The sequence below is a fragment of the Manis javanica genome, chromosome 8 (genome assembly GCF_040802235.1).
Source record: "Manis javanica isolate MJ-LG chromosome 8, MJ_LKY, whole genome shotgun sequence".
NCBI lineage: Eukaryota > Metazoa > Chordata > Mammalia > Pholidota > Manidae > Manis > Manis javanica.
The window spans coordinates 28,420,887-28,443,321 of NC_133163.1; the positions used below are offsets into that span (position 1 = coordinate 28,420,887).

Below are 22,435 nucleotides of genomic sequence, written 5' to 3' on the forward strand. Positions count from 1 at the left end.
TCTTGGGTAGGAAGAATTAGTATCGTCAAAATGGTGATGGTGCCCAAAGCAATACACAGATTCAATGCAATCCCTATCAAATTACCAACAGCATTCTTCAACGAACTGGAACAAATAGTTCAAAAATTCATATGGAAACACCAAAGACCCCAAATAGCCAAAGCAATCCTGAGAAAGAAGAATAAAGTGGTGGTGGGAGGATCTCACTCCCTAACTTCAAGCTCTACTACAAATTCACAGTAATCAAGATAATTTGTTACTAGCACAAGAACAGACCCACAGACCACTGGAACAGAATAGAGACACCAGACACTAACCCAAACATATATGCTCAATTAATATATGATAAAGGATCCATGGACATACAGTGGGGAATTGACAGTCTCTTCAACAGCTGGTGTTGGCAAAACTGGACAGCTACATGTAAGAGAATGAAACTCGATCACTGTCTAACTCCTTACACAAAAGTAAACTCCAAATGGATCAAAGACCTGAACTAAGTCATGAAAACATACAACTCTTAGAAGAAAACAGACAAAAAGCTCTTAAATATAAACATTAGCAACTTTTTCCTGAACACATCTCCTTGGGCAAGAGAAGGAAAAGCAGAAATGAACAAGTGGGACTACATCAAGCTGAAAAGCTTCTGTACAGCAAAGGACACCACCAAGAGAACAAAAAAGCATCCTACAGTATCAGAGAATATATTCATAAATGAAAGATCCGATAAAGGGTTGACATCCAAAATATATAAAGAGCTCACACACCTCAACAAACAAAAAGCAAATAATCCAATTAAAAAATGGGCAAATGATCTGGACAGTTCTCCAAAGAAGAAATTCAGATGGCCAACAGACACATGAAAAGGTGCTCCACATCGCTACTCATCAGAGAAACGCAAATTGAAACCACAATGAGATATCACCTCACACCAGTAAGGATCGCCACCATCCAAAAGACAGACAACAACCAATGTTGGTGAGGTTGTGGAGAAAGGGGAACCTTCCTCCACTGCTGGTGGGAATGTAAATTAGTTCAACCATTATGGAAAGCAGTATGGAGGTTCCTCAAGAAGCTCAAAATAGAAATACCATTTGACCCAGAAATTCCACTTCTAGGAATTTACCCTAAGAATGCAGCAGCCCAGTTTGAAAAAGACAGATGTACCCCTATGTGTATCGCAGCACTATTTACAATTGCCAAGAAATGGAAGCAACCTAAGTGTCCATCAGTAGATGAATGAAGAAAGAAGATGTGGTACATATACACAATGGAATATTACTCAGCCATAAGAAAAAAACAGATCCTACCATTTGCAACAATATGGATGGAACTAGAGGGTCTTATGCTCAGGGAAATAAGCCAGGTGGAGAAAGACAAGTACCAAATGATTTCACTTATCTGTGGAGTATAAGAACAAAGAAAAACTGAAGGAACAAAACAGCAGCAGAATCACAAAACCCAAGAATAGACTAACAGTTACCAAAGGGAAAGGGACTGGGGAGGATGGGTGGGAAGGGAGGGATAAGGGCGGGAAAAAAGAAAGGGAGCATTACGATTAGCATGTATAATGTCAGGGGGGCATAGGGAGGGATGTGCAACACAGAGAAGATAAGTAGTGAGTCCACAGCATCTTACTACGCTGATGGACATGGACAGTGACTGTAATGGGGTTTGTGGTGAAGGGGGGGGGTACTTGGTGAAGGGGTGAGTCTAGTAAACATAATATTCTTCATGTAATTGTAGATAAATGATAAAAATTTAAAAAAAGGGTGGTTACTCCCTGATAGGATAAAATTAACTGCAAATCAACGATTAATGCATGCTTTACATATCCTTAATTTTGATCTTTTAAAGGGTGTCAGATGATCAGCTATGGAAGTACATTTTTCTGACAATATTTCTTTCTCTTAAAAAAAAAAAAAGCAGTTCCTGTGTGGTGATCTCCAATAAGTTCTTCACAATGGTATAAAGGGCATATCAAAGTGTGGGCAAAGGGTTTGTCTGTGTTTATACAGAGGATCAAAGCCTAATTTGGCTACCCAGAAAACGAATTAAGATACGATATGAAGAAGAACTTTCAACATCAACATTCTCTGGAAGTCATTTCAGAAGATGATCATCAAAAAACTTCAACAAAGATCCTGGTGCTGTTGCAGTTGTAACTGCATTCATTCCACCAGTTTCTGGACTTGCCATTGGAATGAAGGAGATATCTAAGCTGGCCTGTGCATACAGTAAAACAACAAATTTGACTGGATCTATACTGTCAGAACTCAACCAAGAATTAGGAGAAGTGCAAGTTGCAGCGCTCCAAAATCTAGCGACTATAGACTATCTACTGTTAAAAGAACATACAGGATGTGAACAGTCCCCAGGAATGTATCATTTTAATTTGTCTGATTTTTCTCAAAATATTCAAATTCAGTTAGACAATATCCATCACATCATTGATAAGTTTTCACAAATGCCTAGGGTGCCTAACTGGTTTTCTTGGTTTCACTGGATATGGCTGGTAATTGTAGGTCTGCTTTGGTTACATAGCTGTATTCCTAATTATGTTAATGTGTACACGCAATTTAATTAGTAATTTAAAACCTATACATGCTTATGTTACACTACAAGAAGATATGTCAAAGAAATAATCAATCTCCCCATGTTTTCTTCCGTCTGCTACTTCTATAGCTTCTCTTCTTCCTTCATAATTACAACCCCTAAGTAGAATTCGTGCCTCATATCGAAATTACCAAGTATCATAATTCCTCCAAGTGGTAAAGATACCTCAAGACAAATGCTGGGCATAGAAGCCACAGGGCATAAATCTGCAAAGAAGTAAAAAGCTAACCTTTTCAAAGAATATTGCTTGTCTCTCACTTACCAACTTTACATTTCCCTGTATGGCCCTGGAAGATGACTGGCTAGCCAGAGACTAGTTACAGCCTCAAGGGAGGAACAACCTAAGACAGGCACAGTTGCAGGGGGGCCATCAGGTCAGAAATTGGGGATCAACAGAGGTGAGGCTTAGAACCTCACCCCCCCTGCTTTGAGAGAAATCTTCTGCATCCGTGGATGTTTTGTTGCCCTTGTCTAGCTTGGATTAATACTTAGTCTATAGACACACACCTGATCATCTACATTTGCCCTCTTACAGCACTAAACTATGTTTTCTACCTTTATCTTGCATCTACCTACCACTTCAGCATTTAAAAAAAATAAAATATAATAATAATAATAATAATAATAATAATAATAATAATAATAATAATGGAGAAATGTGGGATTCACAAATAAATCAAGTATAAAAATCAAACGAATAATCATATCTGACTTGATTGTTTATAGTTCATGATGTGTGATCAAAACCGAAAGTTTCTGTGATGACTGCCCTTGCACTGTTCACCATGTAAGAACTTACTCACTATGTAAAAACTTGTTCACCATGTAAAAACTTGTTCGTTATGCTTCAGAAGATTGAGACTGTTGAGAATTAGACTTGGGGTTGATTAATAATTGTGCATTGAGTCCCCTATACAGAACAGAATTTTGTTGTTGTTAACAACCATCTGATCAATAAATATGAGAGATGCCCTCTCAAAAACAAACAAAAAAAAGAATTACAACAGGAAACTTGGATAGGCAAAAAAAGACACAAGATGTTGGAGAAGCACAAAAGAAGTTTGTAGGGATATATGACTGACACATGCAGTGGGACTGATAGAAAAGCTAGAATGGCAGATAAGAGCAAACTAATATGGGCTTTAGACTAAGAAATTCCAAACCACTAAGGATGCATGAGCAGGGATTCACATAATTATACTTGTGTCTTAGAAATTAAGGCTGCACTCTAATAAGCCGATGAGAAGGAACTAAATGTGAGAAATCTGTTAAATTATTATTAAAAGTCCAAGGAAAAGTACAAGTGAAAAAAAAGCTGTTCAAAAAAACAGTAGTTGAAAGTCAATCCTACTATTTATGAAAGAAAAACAAATTCACATATTCTGATCATAACTACATTCATCCAGAGAAAAAGTCTGGAAGAATATGAAACAAAATGGGTACAGTAGCCCCGCAGGCCTGGGTGCCAGAGGCACAACACCACACCCCACATTCCCACGCACAGAGCAGAGCATGCGGCCTCAGGTTACAGCCTGCCGACAGCCTCCTCGCCTGCTGTGCTGCCAACGCCATGGCACTGGGGGCTGGGGTGCACTATCCCAGACCCCATGCACAGGCCCTGCCCTGCTCTCTGTGAACAAATTCATAAACATGAATGGATAACACAACAAAATGGTGTCATGTCAGCACAGTGGGAATAGGGAACTTTGCACAGGAAGCTTGGGAAGATGTTGTCTGCTGTAGTCTGCCTGCAGCTAGGACAACACTGAGTAAGATGAATTTAGAAAGCATGAAGCTGCTAGTGAACTCTGTTCTCCTCTATCAATTAAAGGAACTGAAAAACTAATAAAGCTCCCAGAGAAAATCCAGGACTTGTCAACACACCTTTACAGTTATGAAGTCAAAAAAAGTTACGAAGACAGTGGGCTGATCAAGATGACACTGAGTAATCCTTCAAAACTCGATGAACTAATGAGTGAAGAGACATATGAGAAATACGTAAAATCTTCTGAGGAGTGAAGGAACCCCTAAATGAACTAGCATAAAATAATCTAGCAAAATTGCCTTAAATTAGTGGTGGACAGAAAATTATAGATAGTAACTTTTAGAAGTCCCAACGGAAGAAACTACTCAAAACAATGCTGAAGAAAATGACACTTAACTTTCTATGATCGCAGATTAACGTAATATGCATCTTTTCCACAATACCCTATGATTTTTAGGCTGGGGGAGATTCAGTTATAGTACTTAGAGTTGCTAAAATTAGCTGTGTAAAAAACTAGATGTGAAAATGATGTAATTCATGGATAATATTGTTATCTTAAGCCTTATATAACTTGCTTATATCCCACCACTAGATTTGGGTCAAAATACTTAATGATCTTTCCACTTGGAATACCTGGCAGTGGAGAAAAGATTTGCTGTACATTTCCAGATGCAGGACAATACTATCTTAATTTTTCAATATACTGTGTTTGCTGGTGCTATATTTAGACAATGAAGCAACAGCTTTGCAAGAAAATAGTCAAAATTTCAACATCTTAATTAAAAAAAAGTCAGGCTACAGTGGTTACTAATGCTGATGGGATTATGAATGGTACCTAATTTCTTCATAGTTCACTTTATTTTTTTAGTTTTTTACAAAGAACATACAATGTTTTTGTAAAGAGCAATGGATGGAACCAAGAACACTATTTCTATTTTGAATGATAACAAAAGCCTCAAGACAGCAAAAAGTCTGTCTTCTTTTTTGTAGACAGGAAGGCAGTAAGAAATCTATTTGGGATCCTCTCAGCTTTAGGTGTTCAAATGAACTAGGAAATATATACTCAGGTTTTAGGTAATTTTTGCTTTGTTGAGAGGGAGCAGTAATACATACTGCAACACAATTTATGTAAGAATTTCCTTTATTTTTTGATTCACTTAATATAGCCATTGACCTGAGGAAAGTAGTATGACTTATTTTCATTCATTTTTAGAATCTTGGTACTTGCAAAACAGATGGCAACTGTAAGAATTGTGCAGGCTGAAATATATTTTGTACTTATAAAACTGCCTTAATGAATTAGCTGTTTGGAATAGTCTGTACCAGCGTTTTCTCTGCCAAATTAACCTTGTCCAGCCTCCCTTACTACCTTCATCCCCACCTGGAACAAGCAAACTAACAGTCATCCACCCACTAGGGGTAGATAAAAGACTTAAAATAACTACAAACTATAAAAACATCCTCCTGCACTTTAGTTACAAGCACATACGATGATGATTATGATGATGACCCCACAGTAGATTCCTTTATAGAAAGTTTTTACACTGAAGGAACACAGTTGGCCCAGAGAAGATAACAGTAAAGAAAACATACCCCATTAGAAGCTTTCTTCTTTGCTTTCCATTCATCCAGTTGTGCTTTTGTCTTTGCATCAACTTTAACAAGTAGCTTCTTCTCTCCAATCTGCAGATCATGTAATAACCTGAGTGCACGGAGGGTAGACTCAGGCTCCTTATACTCACAGAATCCAAAGGCTAGCAATTGATATAAAAAATTAGTGAAACAGCAATAGAATTGTGAAAGATTAGAAATATTTATGGAAAATTAAATTATAAGAGACCAGATATTATAACACAAGGATTATTTATGTCATTATTCTTATATTTCCTACAATTACCTTTGATAAGGATTTCACTTTTAGAACCCTTAACCAATAAAAAGGAGAAAACAAAACAAAGGAAGAAAAATTCTAATCAGACACATCACTAGTTGTTAAAAGCGCTGATAAAACATTTAATTAGCAAAATCAGCAAATTTCATGATTCTTTAATTACTTCATGAATTCACTTCATCAAGATTTTCTAACAGCTGCAAATAAGTAAGAATAGGTTGCCTGAACGTAAATAAAGCCCTTTTCAATTCTGAGATGTTAAACTTCAAAAATACTCATCTTTTATCCTAGTTACCAGTCTAATATTTGCTTCATTTCCATAGCTAGTCTTACTATTATTACCATGTCTTTAAATCACAGATACTAAAACAAAATTAAATTTAAAAATAATCTAAAAATTGAGAAAACTAAACAAATGAAGAATTATTATTCTGAGTGATTTTAAAGCAGTAAATTTGACCATACATTTTTAGCATGATATACTCTAAAGACAAAAAGACCTGTCAATAATAAAGTTCAATAATCATATTGTTGTTGATAGTGTTGATATTAGAGTCTGAAACTGTTGTATATGAAATGAAGCAAGCCAATGACTATTTATTTAATAGTCTATAATCCCAAGTGTCCTTGAAACTCAGCATTCTATTTGAGAAAGGAAATATATATGACAGAAAAGGTTAAGCGAAACATTTCAGTCTTGAATTTGAATTAATATACAAAGGGAAAATATAAAAGCAAAGACTAAACCACTGTTACAAGCATACCTAATTCTCAGACTGTGAGTTTGAAAGCGATTTCCCACTAAGCGGAATAAGAGCCCCTTAGAGAAATGGCTGATCCCAAGTCTGGGGCATGAAAATTACTAGGTGAGCTTCGAATACCTCAATATACCAGGTAACAAGGAAGCTATCAAAGGTAGTTAGGCTTATCCCAAAACCACTGGAGTTCCAACTTGCACAGGCAACTCAGGACAACTTAAATTTCACTAATGATAACAATCCATACTAAATATAAAAACAAACTGAATATGCTTCAATCCATTAAATTCAAAATGGTTCTTTTAACAAAAGTCACTGCTAGAGGATGCTGAGGACACAAGCTCACCCTTTTAAAAAATGAAAGGAAGAACCCAAGCATTTATCCTAGTCTTCTTAAATAAACTGTACCTCTAAGTAACTAAACAGTAGGTGGAAGGGCAAGATTATCCTTATAGACGATCCTTACAGATGTATTCTACAAATAAATGAAGATTTGTTTCTTGAAGGAATGACAGAATTCTTCAGAATAGATGATTACATTTTACAACCCCCCCAATGAATGAATCTATGTAGGCAGTGACAATCAACAGCTGCTACCAATAAAAAAGTAGTAATAACCATTTCCCAATTGAGTACCACCATCTCTAGGGGGCTCTTACAAATAAAAGCATCAACAAAAACAACACAAACAAACTCAAATCTGATTGAGTCTCAAGATAAAACTGTCAACCAGTTTACGTAAAATAAAGAGGAGAGAGATACATAGAACATTATTGGAGGTGCAATTAGCAGGTCTAGATTAAAGAAATGTTACTGAGCAAATAACTCAGTTTCTTCAAATTATTGCAAGAGAAAAGAGAAAGAACTTAAAATATTAAAAGAAACTTAAAAATATGTCAACCAACTGCAGTGTGAAGACTATATGGATCCTAAATCAAACTATTTTTAAAAAATGACATTTGAGACCACTGGACACTGGAACATTCACTAGGTATTGACTAGAGGTTAGGTATCTGAACATTGACTTAATGGTATTAAGAAAAATATTTAGTTCCTATAATACATAGTATTTTGGGTATGTTTTTAAAAAATCCATTATCTTTAAAGACACACACCAAATTATTTATGGACAAAATGATGGTGCTTGACATTGCTTAAAAGTAATATAAAGAGGAAATGGTTAGGAAAGGGTTAAGGACAACTCGTCAGGAGTTGATAAAATGCTAAAGCCAGGTCATGAATACAGGAGAGTTCATCATACTGTCTAATTTTATTTAGGTATCAATTTTTCCTTTTTAATATTAACAAAAAGTTTAAAGAATGTACATCAAACAGGTGTTTCTAGGCAGTACAACACAGATAAGCAGTGGTTGATGGACAGTGACTGCAATGGAGTATGTGGGGGGCTTGATAATATAGGTGAATGTGATAACCACAGTGTTGCTCGTGTAAAACCTTCCTAAGATTGTATATCAATTATAACTTAAAAAGCCAACATGTGTTTCTACAAACAAGTATGAAAAGAACAGTTTGCTTTTAAGACTAGCAGGTCATCTCATCATCTTTTCTCCCAGTTTCTTCCAAAATCCTAATAGTTCCGTTTGGATTATAAACTCCTGCTCTAAGACAAAAAGGACTTTTTAAAGTGATCTTATAAGAAACCAGTTAGTCTGAAATTTTTCTTCATTCCTACCTCTTTCCTGCTATGCTTTTCTACTTCCTAATCTCAACTCTCAGCCAGCATCTTCCCAATTGCCTTTAGTCCTATACCAATAAGAAGGAAGACAACTGCTAATAGAGTACTTCCATGGTTATAGACAATGAGAGTAAAACATGAATAAAGCGATTTATGCAACATGTTAAAATGATACCAAAAAATAAGGAAAAAATGACCTACCTTGAAGTTTTCCAGATGCACCTTGTACTCTCTTCCAGCTCAAAACCAAACCACATTTCTTAAAAAGAAAACAAAATGATCATTACCACTTAACAAAATAAACTAATCTGTAGTGCAAATAACAGCACAAATTCCCACTAGGGAAAAACGGGGGGAAAAAAAAACCAAACCAGCAACTAAACTGCTTAAAATTCTTTAAATTCCCACAAACTTATTATATCAAAGAAATATATAACAAATCATTTTTTAAAAAATACAAAGTATCACTGATTCTTACTTGCAGAAAATTACCTACCTTTTAATAAATGAGAAATCTTACAGCATATGCTTTACCAAAAGATAAAAAACAAAAATTCCTAGTATTTTAAGTTAAAACAAACTATAGTAAATTCAAGTAAATAATACAAATCCATAAAGATTATATTTTAGAACACAAATATACAAAGATTTTTAATGAGGAAATGCTTGATATGGGATTCAAAAATAACATGAGGCATGAAATTGCAGATATACAGTACGATTTTAACTACGTAAAGAAAAAAATTTTGCATTAAATGATCAGAAATATTCTAAAATGTTAATAAGAAAGGATGTCTGAAGGGTGGAACCTTATTACACTTTGTTTACTCAAAGTTTTTAAGCATCATTTCTAATTATTCGAATAAAAACTAAGAGGTTAAACAGGTGCTTGCCAGACAATATGCACATGGAATAACAAAAGCCTCAGAGTTCTTTTCAAGCCAACTATTCTATCATCACCCTCACAGGAGATAGCCTCAAGAGTTATGGTCTGAAGAAAGTACACAGAAGTGGCTTGGGATGTGGAGCACGAGATATGAGAGAGGATGCGGATAAGATAAAAGAGTGGGTAACAAAAGAAAGTAAAGGTATAAGAACTGCTTGAACTCAGTCCTTCACCCCCAACCACACAGGCAGTCAATTATATACTAGGCATGAAACTGAAGTTTTCTAGACAAACCACTTGTCTCAAAGACCTCCACATACTGACATTCAAAACCTCCCTACAGTGATGCCCAACACTTTACAAACCTAGCTCATGCACACAAAAACCTTTTTTAATCCCTAGTTCTTAAATATGAACAGATAATTAAAGATCAACAGACATTTAAGGAAAACCTAAGGAGTGAAAGAAATGAAAGGAAGAGAAGATATAAATTCAGAGATCCTTAGGAAGCTTAAAAAAACACTCTGCTGCATATATAAATTAGGAACAGATTTTAAAAAGGGAAATTTCAAATAGAAAACATGTATGTGTTCACAAAAAACTTGTACACAAATATTTACAACATCAATATTCGTAATAACCAAAAAATGGAAACAACTCTCAACTGATGAATGGGTAAATAAAATGTGGTATTATACCCATCAAATGGATTATTTGACATTAAGAAGGAATGAAATACTATACAAGCTCTAATACAGATGAACCCTTAAAAGACAACAGAACACAAAAAAACATTTTTTCTATGAATTCACTTATATAAAATACCCAGACTAGGCAAATTCAGAGACAGAAAGTAGAACAGTGGTTGCCTGAGTCTGGAGGGAGGAGAGAATGGGAAATGACTATTGATAAAAGGTACAGAGCTTTTATTTGTGGAGATGAAATGTTCTGGAATTAAACAGTGGTGGTGATTATACAGCTTTCCGAATATACACAAAACCACTGAGCTGTACTTTATGAGAGTGAATATTATGGTGTAAGAATTTTATCTTAATAAAGACGCTTTTTAAAAACATCCTCCTATGTTCCACTTTGGAGTATAATCGTGATACAGAAGTTTTTCATGTTCACCTAGACAGACATTACCAATTATAATATAGCAAGCATAAAATCAAAAACTGGAAACAATCTAGACAATATCCATCATATCATTGATAAGTTTTCACAAATGCCTAGGGTACCTAACTGGTTTTCTTGGTTTCACTGGATATGGCTGGTAATTGTAGGTCTGCTTTGGTTACATAGCTATATTCCTATTATGTTAATGTATGTGCACAATTTAATTAGCAGTTTAAAACCTATACATGCTTATGTTACACTACAAGAAGATATGTCAAAGAAATAAGCAATCTTCCCATGTTTTCTTCTGTCTGCTACTTCTATAGCTTTTCTTCTTCCTTCCTAATTACAACCCTTTAGTAGAATTAGTGCCTCATATTGAAAATTACTGAGTATCGTAATTCTCCCAAGTGGTAAAGATACCTCAAGACAAATGCTGGGCATAGAAGCCACAGGGCATAAATCTGCAAAGTAAAAAGCTAACCTTTTCAAACAATAAGGCTTCTCTCTCACTTACCAACTTAATATTTCCCTGTATGGCCCCGGAAGATGACTGGTTAGCCAGAGACGGGTAAGATTCCTCAAGGGAGGAACAACCTAAGACAGGCACAGTCGCAGGGGGGCCATCAGGAGAGAAATTGGGGACCAACAGAGGGAAGGCTTAGAACCTCACCCCCCCTGTTTTGAGAGAAATCTTCCGCATCTGTGGATGTTTTGTTGCCCTTGTCTAGCTTGGATTAATACTTAGTCTATAGGCACAGACCTGATCATCTACATTTGGCCTCTTATAGCACTAAATTATGTTTTCTACCTTTACCTTGCATCTACTTACCACTTCAGCATTTTATTAAAAAAAAATAATAATAATAATAATAATAATAATAATAAGGAAGAAATGTGGGATTCACATATAAATCAAGTATAAAAATCAAACGAATAATCATAATTGACCTGATTGTTTATAGTTCATGATGCGTGATCAAAACCGAAAGTTTCTGTGATATGACTGCCCTTGCACTGTTCACCATGTAAGAACTTATTCACTATGTAAGACCTTGTTCACCATGTAAGAACTTGTTTGTTATGCTTCAGAAGATTGGAGACTGTTGAGATATAGGATTGGGGTTGATTAATGACTGTGCATTGAGTCCCCTATACACAATTTTATTGTGGTTAACAACCATTTGATCAATAAATATGAGAGATGCCCTCTCCAAAAAAAAGTAAATAAAATAAAATAAAAAATAAATAAGAGAAATATTTTCTCTAAAAAAAATTGGAAACGATCCATATGACCATCAGCGGAAAATAGAATTTACAGTATATTTCTACAACACAATGATTATTAGCCATGGATGTAAATAAACTAGAGCTACATATATTTTGGGTGAAAAAAGCAAATTGTGGAGGAATACAGATTTAAAACTTGCAAATTGTAATTTTTTATGAAAATATACATATGTGATTAAAGTAAAAAGTATGCAAAGGAGTGATAACAAATTTAAGATAATGGATTGCTTCTAGTGATTACCTCTATGGAAGAAACAAATGGGAATTGGGGGCCACTGTAATGTTTTATTTCTTTGGGGAAAAAACTTGAAGCTAGTATAACAAAATACTAAGATCTGAAAAAGCAAGGTTCACGGGTGTTTATTTTCTAAACATTTTTTAAGGCAAGGATCATACAATCACAAAATAGAAATAGCAATAACAGACAAATTCTAAAATGAAGAAAATATTTAAAAACAACTTCTCTAAGAAAAAGGGAAGGAAAAAAAGACCACTGAGGCAGTGATATGGGCACTGCTGTAAAATCATTCAGTATTATCTTATTCATTAATGAGCATGTATCACCAGGCTACAGGTTTTAAAACAAAGATAAAAAAGAAAATCAATGACTTCACCAAGTCAAAAGAACTTAGGATTTATACTCACAATAAAAACTAAAAGGAATCAATCACCACTGGATGCTAAAATAATTGTTTTAAAGGCTGCTGGGGAAAAGAACTCATGTAAGTCTCCAAATATTATCCCAGAAATCACTAATGAAAAAGGGAAAAGAAATGGTACCCTTAGAAGTGGAGAGAACTAACTACCTTAACCAAGTAACTGAACTTATCACCAAAAATATAACCAAGAGATATCCTGTGCCTCCTGCTATGCTGTACTGAGAACGATACATCACTCATGAACCATTCTTGTGAGCAATGCTTATTCTGAATCTTAACTACAAGCAAACAGTCAAATTCAAAATGGAAGGGACATTCTGTAAAAGACCTAGATTCTTCAAAAACATCAAGGCAACGGCAGACAAAAACAAAACCAAGCATCGCAGGGAACTGTTCTATACTACAGAAGCTGCTTAAGGAAATGTGACATTTAAATGCAATGCATTAATTCTTGACTGTATCAAAAAGCAGAAACAAAAACAGCTATTATGGAAATCACTGGAAAAATTAAATACAAACTATATGTATATTAGTTAAGAAAACTGTATCAGTCTTAAATTTAAGTGTGATAGTGCTTTTGTGATCATGTAGGAAAATGTCGTTCGTCTTAGGAGATAGAAGTAGTATTCAGAGGTTAAATGTCACGTCACAACTTACTTTCAAATTACGTGTGTGTACCAGTAAGGATGGCCAGCATCGAAAAGACTAAGAACAACAAACGCTGGGGAAAATGCGGAGAAGGGGAACCCTCCTACACTGCTGGTGGGAATGTAAACTAGTTCAACCATTGTGGAAAGCAATATGGAGGTTCCTCAAAAAACTAAAAAACAGAAATACCATTTGACCCGGTAAGCCCACTCCTTGGAATTTACCCAAAGAATACAAGTTCTCAGATTCAAAAGAGACATATGCACCCCTATATTTATCACAGCACTTTTTACAATAGCCAAGATATGGAAGCTACCTGTGTTCATCAGTAGATGGATAAAGAAGATGTGGTACATATACACAATGGAATACTATTCAGCCATAAGAAAGAAACAAATCCTACCATTTGCAATAACATGGATGGAGCTGGAAGACACTATGCTCAGTGAAATAAGCCAGGCGGAGAAAGACAAATGCCAAATGATCTCCCTCATTTGTGGAGTATAACAATGAAGCAAAACTGAAGGAACAAAATAGCAGCAGACTCAGAGAGTCCAGGAATGAACTAGTGGTTATCAAAGGGGAGGGGCGTGGGAGGGGAGGGGTGTGGGAAGGGAGGGAGAAGGGGATTGAAGGGTATTATGTTTAGTACACATGGTGTGGGGGATCACGGGGATTACAGTGTAGCACAGAGAAGGCACAGAGTGGATCTGTGGCATCTTGCTGCACTGATGGACAGTGTGATTGCATTGGGGAATGGGTGGGGACTTGATAATATGGGTAAATGTAGTAACCACATTGCTTGTTTCATGTGAAACCTTCATAAGAGCATATATCAACCATAGCTTAATCAAAAAAAAATTATGTGTGTGTACTGTGTGCACACGGAGAAAGTAAGCATGGCAAAATATGTTACAAGGGCATTCACCGTACTATTTAACTTTACTGTAGGACTGAAATTTTTCAAAAAGGAACAAAATTACTCAGAATCTCCTTTCTACTTTTTCATAAGTCTGAAATTTACAAAAAATTTTTTAAATGAAAAGTGAGTAACTTACAGCGAGGAGCTGTCTTATAAGCATATCTGAGGCTTTTTCAGAAATGTTGCCAACAAAAACTGTAGTAGTAGGACCACAATTTTCATCATTTTCTTTAGTCTTTAAGCCTGGATGATCCTTTCTTGCTCCCAAATGCTTTCCAACCATGGACACAGTGGGTACTAAGACCTAAAGTGAAAAAAGGCAATAAAATTTGATTTGACAATTAAATTTCCTATCATGTTTAATGTAACATTATGCTAGAAATATCTTTTAAAGTAATAAAAATGACACATTTAACGGTTCTACAGACTTAATCTGAATCCCCTACAGCACACAGCATTTCTCATTAATGCAACTTTATTCATGAGAAGTAAAGTTCCACTATCAGATTACCTTTTTAAAAAAACAACCTGGAAAAGCAAATAATAGCTTGAATAGAAATTTAATGCTTAAGACAAATGTTAAAAGTTTAAGACACCATACATCATTTAAAACTATCAAATATATCCAGAAGTTACTTCACAACTGTACTCTGTGGTAGGATAAAAGGGAATTTTAATTATCCCTGATAATTCTCTTGCAGAATATTTGAATACTTTCATAGCACTCTACCCACACTTACATTTTACCTTTCATCGGATACTTGCCTTTCTTATTTTCCCTTTAAAATTATTAACTTCCCAGAAGAAGGAATAAATAATCTTACTCTTCTTTGTATGTAGAATTGAATTTAGCCAAACACCCACAGTAGGCACTGAATAAATAGTGGTCAATTGGAGGAGCTGCTCCAAACTCCAAGTCCCACCTTTTCCTGGGCTGAGGGTAAGAATGCCTGTCATGTGGAGGCTTTCCAAAAGAGCCACACAATGGACTTCCAAATACAAGAAAAGCTGGACTCTCCGTTGTTTGCAAAACCATATTTTCTTAGCGGTCTGCCTCACAGCAGATTCCTATTTGCCCATGTAGTTCGCATCTCCCTTTTAATGTAACTAAACTCCTCTCCCTTTTGAAAACCAGCAGAGAGAAAAACACTTTAAAATAATGCCCTCCCTCCTAGTGGAAGTCCAAATGAAGCCTGATACTCTAACCATTCAAGAAAATTCTGGTTAAATAACAATTGAGAGCATTATTATTTATTCATGTTATAGTATATTAACTCCTTAACTAAGGTGCTTAAGAGTGTACAGAAGCGTTGATGAATACAGAAAATTAAAGTTTAATATTTCCACTTCAGCAGAGGAAAGCCTTCAGGAAACTTATAAGGCCTGAAGGTATCACACTAGAGGCCAGAGAAAAAATAGCTTGGAAGGGGCTAAATATAGGTAGGTTGGATGAAAAGAGTAGAAATATACTGAACACAAATTTCATTTCAAAATTTCAGTTTCTTATAGTATCATTCCAACATTCTTGTCTTTTTTATAACATGCCACAAAGATCATTCTCCAATCTTAGCTCTCAAGTGCTAAGATTAGTGCCTTAGTTCTCAGTTCCTTTGACAAGATGAAGGAATAATGAAAAAGCCAATGTCCAAAATATGAAATAACAAATAAATGAAGAGTCTACAGAATAAGAGTGAAATCTTTAAATTTTTTAAGGAGCATATTTCAGAGGCAATTACATATATGCATAGCCGAGTGAAAATGTTACTTATTTAAGTAAGTAGTACTTGAGGTACATGGATGCTCTCCCTTATTCCTCTAAGCACATTAAATAATTTACTATTCTTCTAAACCCTTACAATAATTTGTCTAAATTTAACAAGTTTTTTAACTTTAAAAGAAGTTGCACTAACATATCGCCTAATTCCACCTTCATATTATACTTACAGTTGGAGCGGGAGCCATAATGCTCATTGGTACAGGAATCATTGGGGTCCCTAAGAGAAAAACATAAATGAGTCTTAAGAATACAATTATACATGACTGTATTCTACATAACTAACATGCCATACCAATTAAGTCCCTTCACTCATAGCTAATAATTTAACTGCAAATATTGAACTAACAAGAATCGAACACTGATGAATGTGTAATTTTCAAAAGTAACGTGGTATGAGGTTGGATCTATATTAATTTACATACAACAAAAAACTATTCTAAGAGCAAAAAGGCTACCACAACATGCTTTATGCCTTAAGGAGTATTCAGTGCTGGACAGTTGTCAATCATGTTCATCAGGTACAGTACATCTTCAAAACCATCATCTTGCACAAATATAGACTCACTTGTGGGTGAACAATGGCACTAATAAATTCTTTGAAAAAAATTTTTTTAAGTATCAAATGAGAAATTAACCTAGAAATCTAGGAAAAACCTTTTATTCCTGGTAATACTAAAACAAAAATCATGCAAAAACTAAGACTAGTAATCTCAGTCACTGTCAAAGAGAAAGTAAGAAAAATGCTTGCTGCTCTTGAGGGTTTAAGAGCTGTCAGTGGGCCATCTACTACTGCCATCTTAGTAGAATCTACATTTTTGTTTTCAACTACAGTCTGTTTACTAATTAATAGATACTGTACTGAGTTCTTGTATACTTAAGTAATGAAGGAATCTTACCACTTAAGAATTAAGGAAAAGGTTGCAATAAAGGCAAAACCAGTGAAAGATTCCTCTACTTTTCTAATACAGATTTTAAAAATGCTTCTACATGTATCTCAAGCTCTGAAATTGCTCCTCAGTTCAAATTTAGCTGTGGTTTTGAAATTCTCCATTTAAGACTGGAATAAATCCTTAAACATTTAACACTATCGACTTATTTTTCCAATATAACTAATTTAAAATAACCTTATGGTTCTTAAAGTAAGATTTTTAAAAAACAATTATCAAGATTCCTATCAATAAGCCTACAGAAGACTGTAAAAATAGAAAAGAGCAGAGACTTCAGAATTAAACATGCATTTAATTTTTGGTTCTTTTGCTTTTAGCTATGCAACCTTGGGCAAGCTCTTTAACCTTGGCTTCCGTTTCATCAATTCTAGTGATTATATTTCTAGGTATTTATTTCCTTGGAATGCCTGTGAGATTAACTGAGATCATTTATCTGGAGCACTTAAATGCAGTGATGTTCAAAAACTGTAATTAATAAATTCTTATCTAAATTTTAAGTTTTAACTCTACAAAACAAAAACAAAATACTCCCGTTTACCTACGATAATCTATGGTTCTTCTTCCATAGGTACACTTTGCATTAGAGAAAATATTCAGAAAAAGTCATATTGAAAAAAAATTATTTCCTTATTAATAGTTACCAGAAATTTAAGTTTCCTATTTCAGCTTAATTTCATGCAATGCAGAATTCACATTGAAAAACGTATTACTATACATTACATTTTTACAAAGATCCATGCATGCTGAAGTGATAAGCAAACTGCACAAAGTATGAACAGTGTACTACTAGTTGAGTTTTTAAAAAGTGGGGAAAGACTAAACATAAACATACTGGGATATACACAGTGTATCTTTGGAGAGGTTACACACTAGAAAGGGAACTCAGGAATTATGGGGAAGCTTCCTTTTCCTACATGCATGCATTAAAACTTTTTAGGGAAAGATTAATGATTATTTTCCAAATTGTTTTTTCTCATTTAAAATATACTGTGATCACCACATACATTATCTCAGAGTTCAGTTAACTGCACTAATAGGCAAGATAGGAAAATTATATAATGAAGATGGGTACTGTGGTCTTGATTTATTATTATACCAGTTTAGCATTCTATTTCATTATTTACCTTTAAAAATACTGATACTTCACACAGAATGCAGGTAGTGAACAAGCTGCAACTAACGTCTCATTTATCATGCAACTATGCCTCCCTATACAGAAATAATATGGTATGCTGTGCCAAGTGAAATCAGAATTATTTAAGAGCATTATGACTGAATAAATGCCCACGTGAGTATGGCACTGACCAAACAGGCAACAAGAAATACTGAATATCTGGTTTTGGGGTCTGCTGACCCATCTTAAAAGATATCCGGGGAATAGCCTTAAGAAAAACATGTACCATTTTTCCTCCACTTCCACTTACAATTTGGTATAGTATTCATCAGAAAATGGTAACATTTAGTATGTGTTCTTTAGAAATAAAAAGGAATTTAATATCTTTTCTTAAAAACCAATCTACTGCTTAGGAAATTAAGGCAATTATTTTTCACTGTTACATTTTCCGATTCTGAACAAGTGATTTAAGTTTCAATTGCAATTCCTTTAATTTCTTCACAGAGAAATAGATCTTAAATTTGAGATTATTAATTTATGAGCAAAATTGGGATATATGGACCCCCCCAAAAAATGATGCCCAAATGAAAGTGACTCAGGAAACTGTTCCTCTTAAATTATAAACCTGTTTGATGGTTAACAACTAGCTTTATTCAGTTTTGTTATTATTCTCTCAATTGCCCTTTATAGGAGAAATTCCTTTAGAGTCCATTACACAGCAGCTAAGATAGTGAGTAAAATTCAGTAATTGTTATATGGGATAATAAACTAGTAATATTTAAACTTTCACACTATACCCCAGGCAGCAGGTGATCACAAATATACATCCATGATTACTTAGAACAGCTTAAAACAGGCTGCTACAAGCATAAATGTCTTAAAAACTTGTATAAATAATGCATTCTACCAGATATATACACACACATACGTAGTAGTTCTAATTTTTTTTTTGGAATTATAATTTACCCTCAAATTTTTGAAGTTTTAAACAATACTCCAAAAAAACTGCCATGTTTATCTTGTGTCTTTTCACACCCACTCCAACACTGTTGTGTACTTAACATAGGGGTAGGAGGCCCCCAAAGCTGATCCTCTGTAATGTACATGTTATGAATTAACAACCCATCACCTGAGGCAACTGCAGTGTCCTTTTGATTTTGCAACATCAAGCTCTTTGGTAAAACACGATACTTTCAAATAGTTAATTCAACGGTTAAAAATAGGTCCCTGATGAAAAACTTTCCTCAGAAATACTGCAGGTTAATTTACAAGGCCCCTTGCTGATGTCAGCCTAAATTACGTGGATTCTGTCAAAAGAAAAAGTAATTCTAACATGCAAATTAACTAGAGCTATTAGATACCACCTTTAGAAGAGAAACCATTTTGTATAAAATGGTTTCAACACCATTAAAATGAACTACCACCCACAAATGAAAGGAAAACTATCTCTCAGGTCAAGCAATGTTTAATTACCTCAAGACAAAGATTGTCAAGTGTAGGTTCTCTTAACTATGCTTAAATAGATGCCTAGGAATCGTCTGTGAACTTGTTAAAATTAAAGATTCCTGGGCCCCAATTTCTGAGTATCTAATTCACTGGGTTGGGGTACAGCCCAAAAAATTTTTAACCTCATAGAGCTTTGGAGAAAAGCCTTTTTTTTTTATTTTGGTATCATTAATGTACAATTACTTGAACAACATTATGGTTACTAGACTCCCCCTATTATCAAGTCCCCCCCACATACCCCATTACAGTCACTGTCCATCAGCATAGTAAGATGCTATAGAATCATTACTTGTCTTCTGGAGAGAAGCTTTTATATGGTGATTTGGAAAGCTCTCCAAGATACACTGTCAGGTATAAAAAAGCAAGGGGCAGAATAGTATATAAACAGGATGCCACTACATCTGTGTTAGAAGAAAAAAACACTAATGGGTCCAAGAATACATACTTATACCAGCTTGTCATATACATTTAAAAAAGGAAAAAGAAGAAAATAACCCTGTTTTGTTTCCCTTTCAGTAAGGTTATAGAAACAAGTTATGCAGGAATGTGAGGAAAATTTTTCACTGTATATCTTGATTTTTGAACCACATGAACATATTACCTATTTTTTTAATAGTTTTTTTTTTCTCAGATGAGTCTGATAATCAGACAGAAAAACTATTGCCATTGGAAAATGAGACATCATATTTCCAGAATGATGCTAACAGATATCTTTACTACTAATACAGTCACATATATACCATTTTCCTAAAGTTAACACTGCAATGACAAAAGTACAGATTAAAAAAAACCAGCAACAGTATCCACAAACTTACCTGGAGGTACAGGTGGAGGAAAGCCAGGAAACTGTGGGGGTGGGATCCCTGGCGGGAGTGCTGGGATTCCCATGGGAGGGCGATTTAGATGAGGGGGAAAAGACATTCTGACTGCAGTGGTCTAAAGAAAGAAATCATGACAAATCATTTTATTTGAAAACGTTACAATTCAATATGCCTACTTTGTTGGCCTTCATTTTCAGAGTATCTGCAAAATTCTGAAGTTTTCTTACCCAAAGGAGTTGGCAAAGACCCTCTTTTCTCTGTCTGTCCATTGAGAATTTTTAAAACTTAGATCTTTTCTAAAATAAGTTCCCAAAATGTACACGATCTAAGTTCAGGATAGACTCCTACAATCATATGGGAATACATATAAAGGAAGAAAAAAATTTTGAGGTTCAGTTAATATCCAAAAATTATATACCTAACATCAACAATTCTTTTTAAACCAAATTCAGAATCCAGGAAGATATCTAACATTTTTCTAAATCAAGTGTTGTGATGCATTCATTTTTTTATACATATCTGCACCCTGAAAACTCAATTTACAAAGTTACACTGCATTGTTGATTCAATGTTGGGTCAGTTCCTCAAGGGCAAAGGAATGTCTCAGTGAACTATAAACCTGAGGGAGGAAAAAAACCTCCTGTTATCAAATCAGATCATAGCCATTCAAATACAAAGAAACATACATTTTGTGACAATGAGAAAAAAGTCCTAATTTTTCTTAGTAACAAACCTCTTAACCATTCTTGAAATTCAATGAATGAATGAAATTCAAGAATCACACAGTAGCATTTGATTTTTTTAAAAGTACAAGAATATATTGAACTATTTCATGTGGCTTGTGATGTAATTAGAGACAATTTTGTCTTTTAGTTAAAAAAAAATAGAGGTATTTAAGACTCCGCCCTCAAATTTTATATTTGTCAACATAAATGTCCACAACTACTGGAAAAAGTAGAAAAAAAATGTTAGGATGTCCTAGGAGAACTCCTGCACCAATTTTAAAAAGCCGCCAAAATAAGTGGGTTGATCTATCAGTGATGCCACTAAAATTTGATCAATTGGAGCTATTTCTGTTGGACACTTAAGAAAAATCCCCCTACCTACACTCTGTAACTGAGGCAGTCTACAGTTCTCACAGGCTTTTAAAAACTGTCTCTACTCTTTTCTTTCTTTGTGTTTTACATACTGTTTTACTCACCCTTTAGAAGAGAGGAGATAAGGGCATGTCTTCCACATCCTCGCCCCCTAATCCCAACAGTTTGGTATATACCATTGTATTCTTCTAAGTATCTTTCTATACACAAACTAATATATAATCATCTGTTTTCTTACAAACAATATAATCATACTATATTGTTATGTGCACTTCTCCTTCATTATCATTAACATCTCTTCACGTCAGTTCAAAAAGTTCCACTCCTTTATTCATAGTGCACTAAACCATTAGAAACATACAAAAATTATTCAACTAACACTGGTAAGTTGGCTCTATGTTTTACCTCAAAAATGATCTTCAACACTCTTGGACATATTGGACATATAGTTCTATACATCTGTGTAATTAATTCTACAATACAGATTAATTTTACATATATCCACACTTGACCTACAAAGCATTCCCCAAAACTAGTGCACAAATGTATATCCCACCACCAGTAAATATATGGGTATGCCCTTTCTCATATTCTCATCCTTGCTGGAGCAAATCAGTGTTTGATAGTTAAAAAAAAACATTCTCTTGTTCTAATTTGCATTTCCCTAAGCACTAATCAAGTTAAGTATCTTTTTACCTGTTTATTGACATTTCTTTAAAATTCTCTTGGGAAAGCATGTCCTTCATGCTCAAGGATGTTCTTCATCAGTGTTGTTTTGACTTAGTAAGTCAGGATAATACGGTATTCTACAAAATCTAAACTTCGATTTCAGAAAACACAGTACACTTAAAATATTTAGAAAGCTTTACAGGCAAAATAAATTCCTAGGATGATTTCATGTACTTAACAAATAAGATACTGGA

At 34.6% G+C, this 22,435-nt stretch overlaps 1 protein-coding gene across 2 annotated transcripts in view; it reads right to left on the bottom strand.

Moving 5' to 3' along the window:
* Positions 1-22,435, bottom strand: part of RBM25 (RNA binding motif protein 25) — a 65,000-nt gene that overhangs the window by 36,794 nt on the left and 5,771 nt on the right. The window contains exons 2-7 of one of the 2 annotated variants that reach the window (XM_017676573.3): positions 20,643-20,759; positions 20,410-20,530; positions 16,195-16,244; positions 14,387-14,554; positions 8,928-8,985; positions 5,975-6,135 (exon numbers count right to left, since the gene is read on the bottom strand). In XM_017676573.3, coding sequence (XP_017532062.1) covers positions 5,975-6,135; positions 8,928-8,985; positions 14,387-14,554; positions 16,195-16,244; positions 20,410-20,530; positions 20,643-20,684 — 600 coding nt within the window. In that variant the 5' untranslated portion in view covers positions 20,685-20,759. The remainder of the gene's footprint in view (positions 1-5,974; positions 6,136-8,927; positions 8,986-14,386; positions 14,555-16,194; positions 16,245-20,409; positions 20,531-20,642; positions 20,760-22,435) is intronic. The other variant, XM_073242160.1, reaches the window with a different exon arrangement.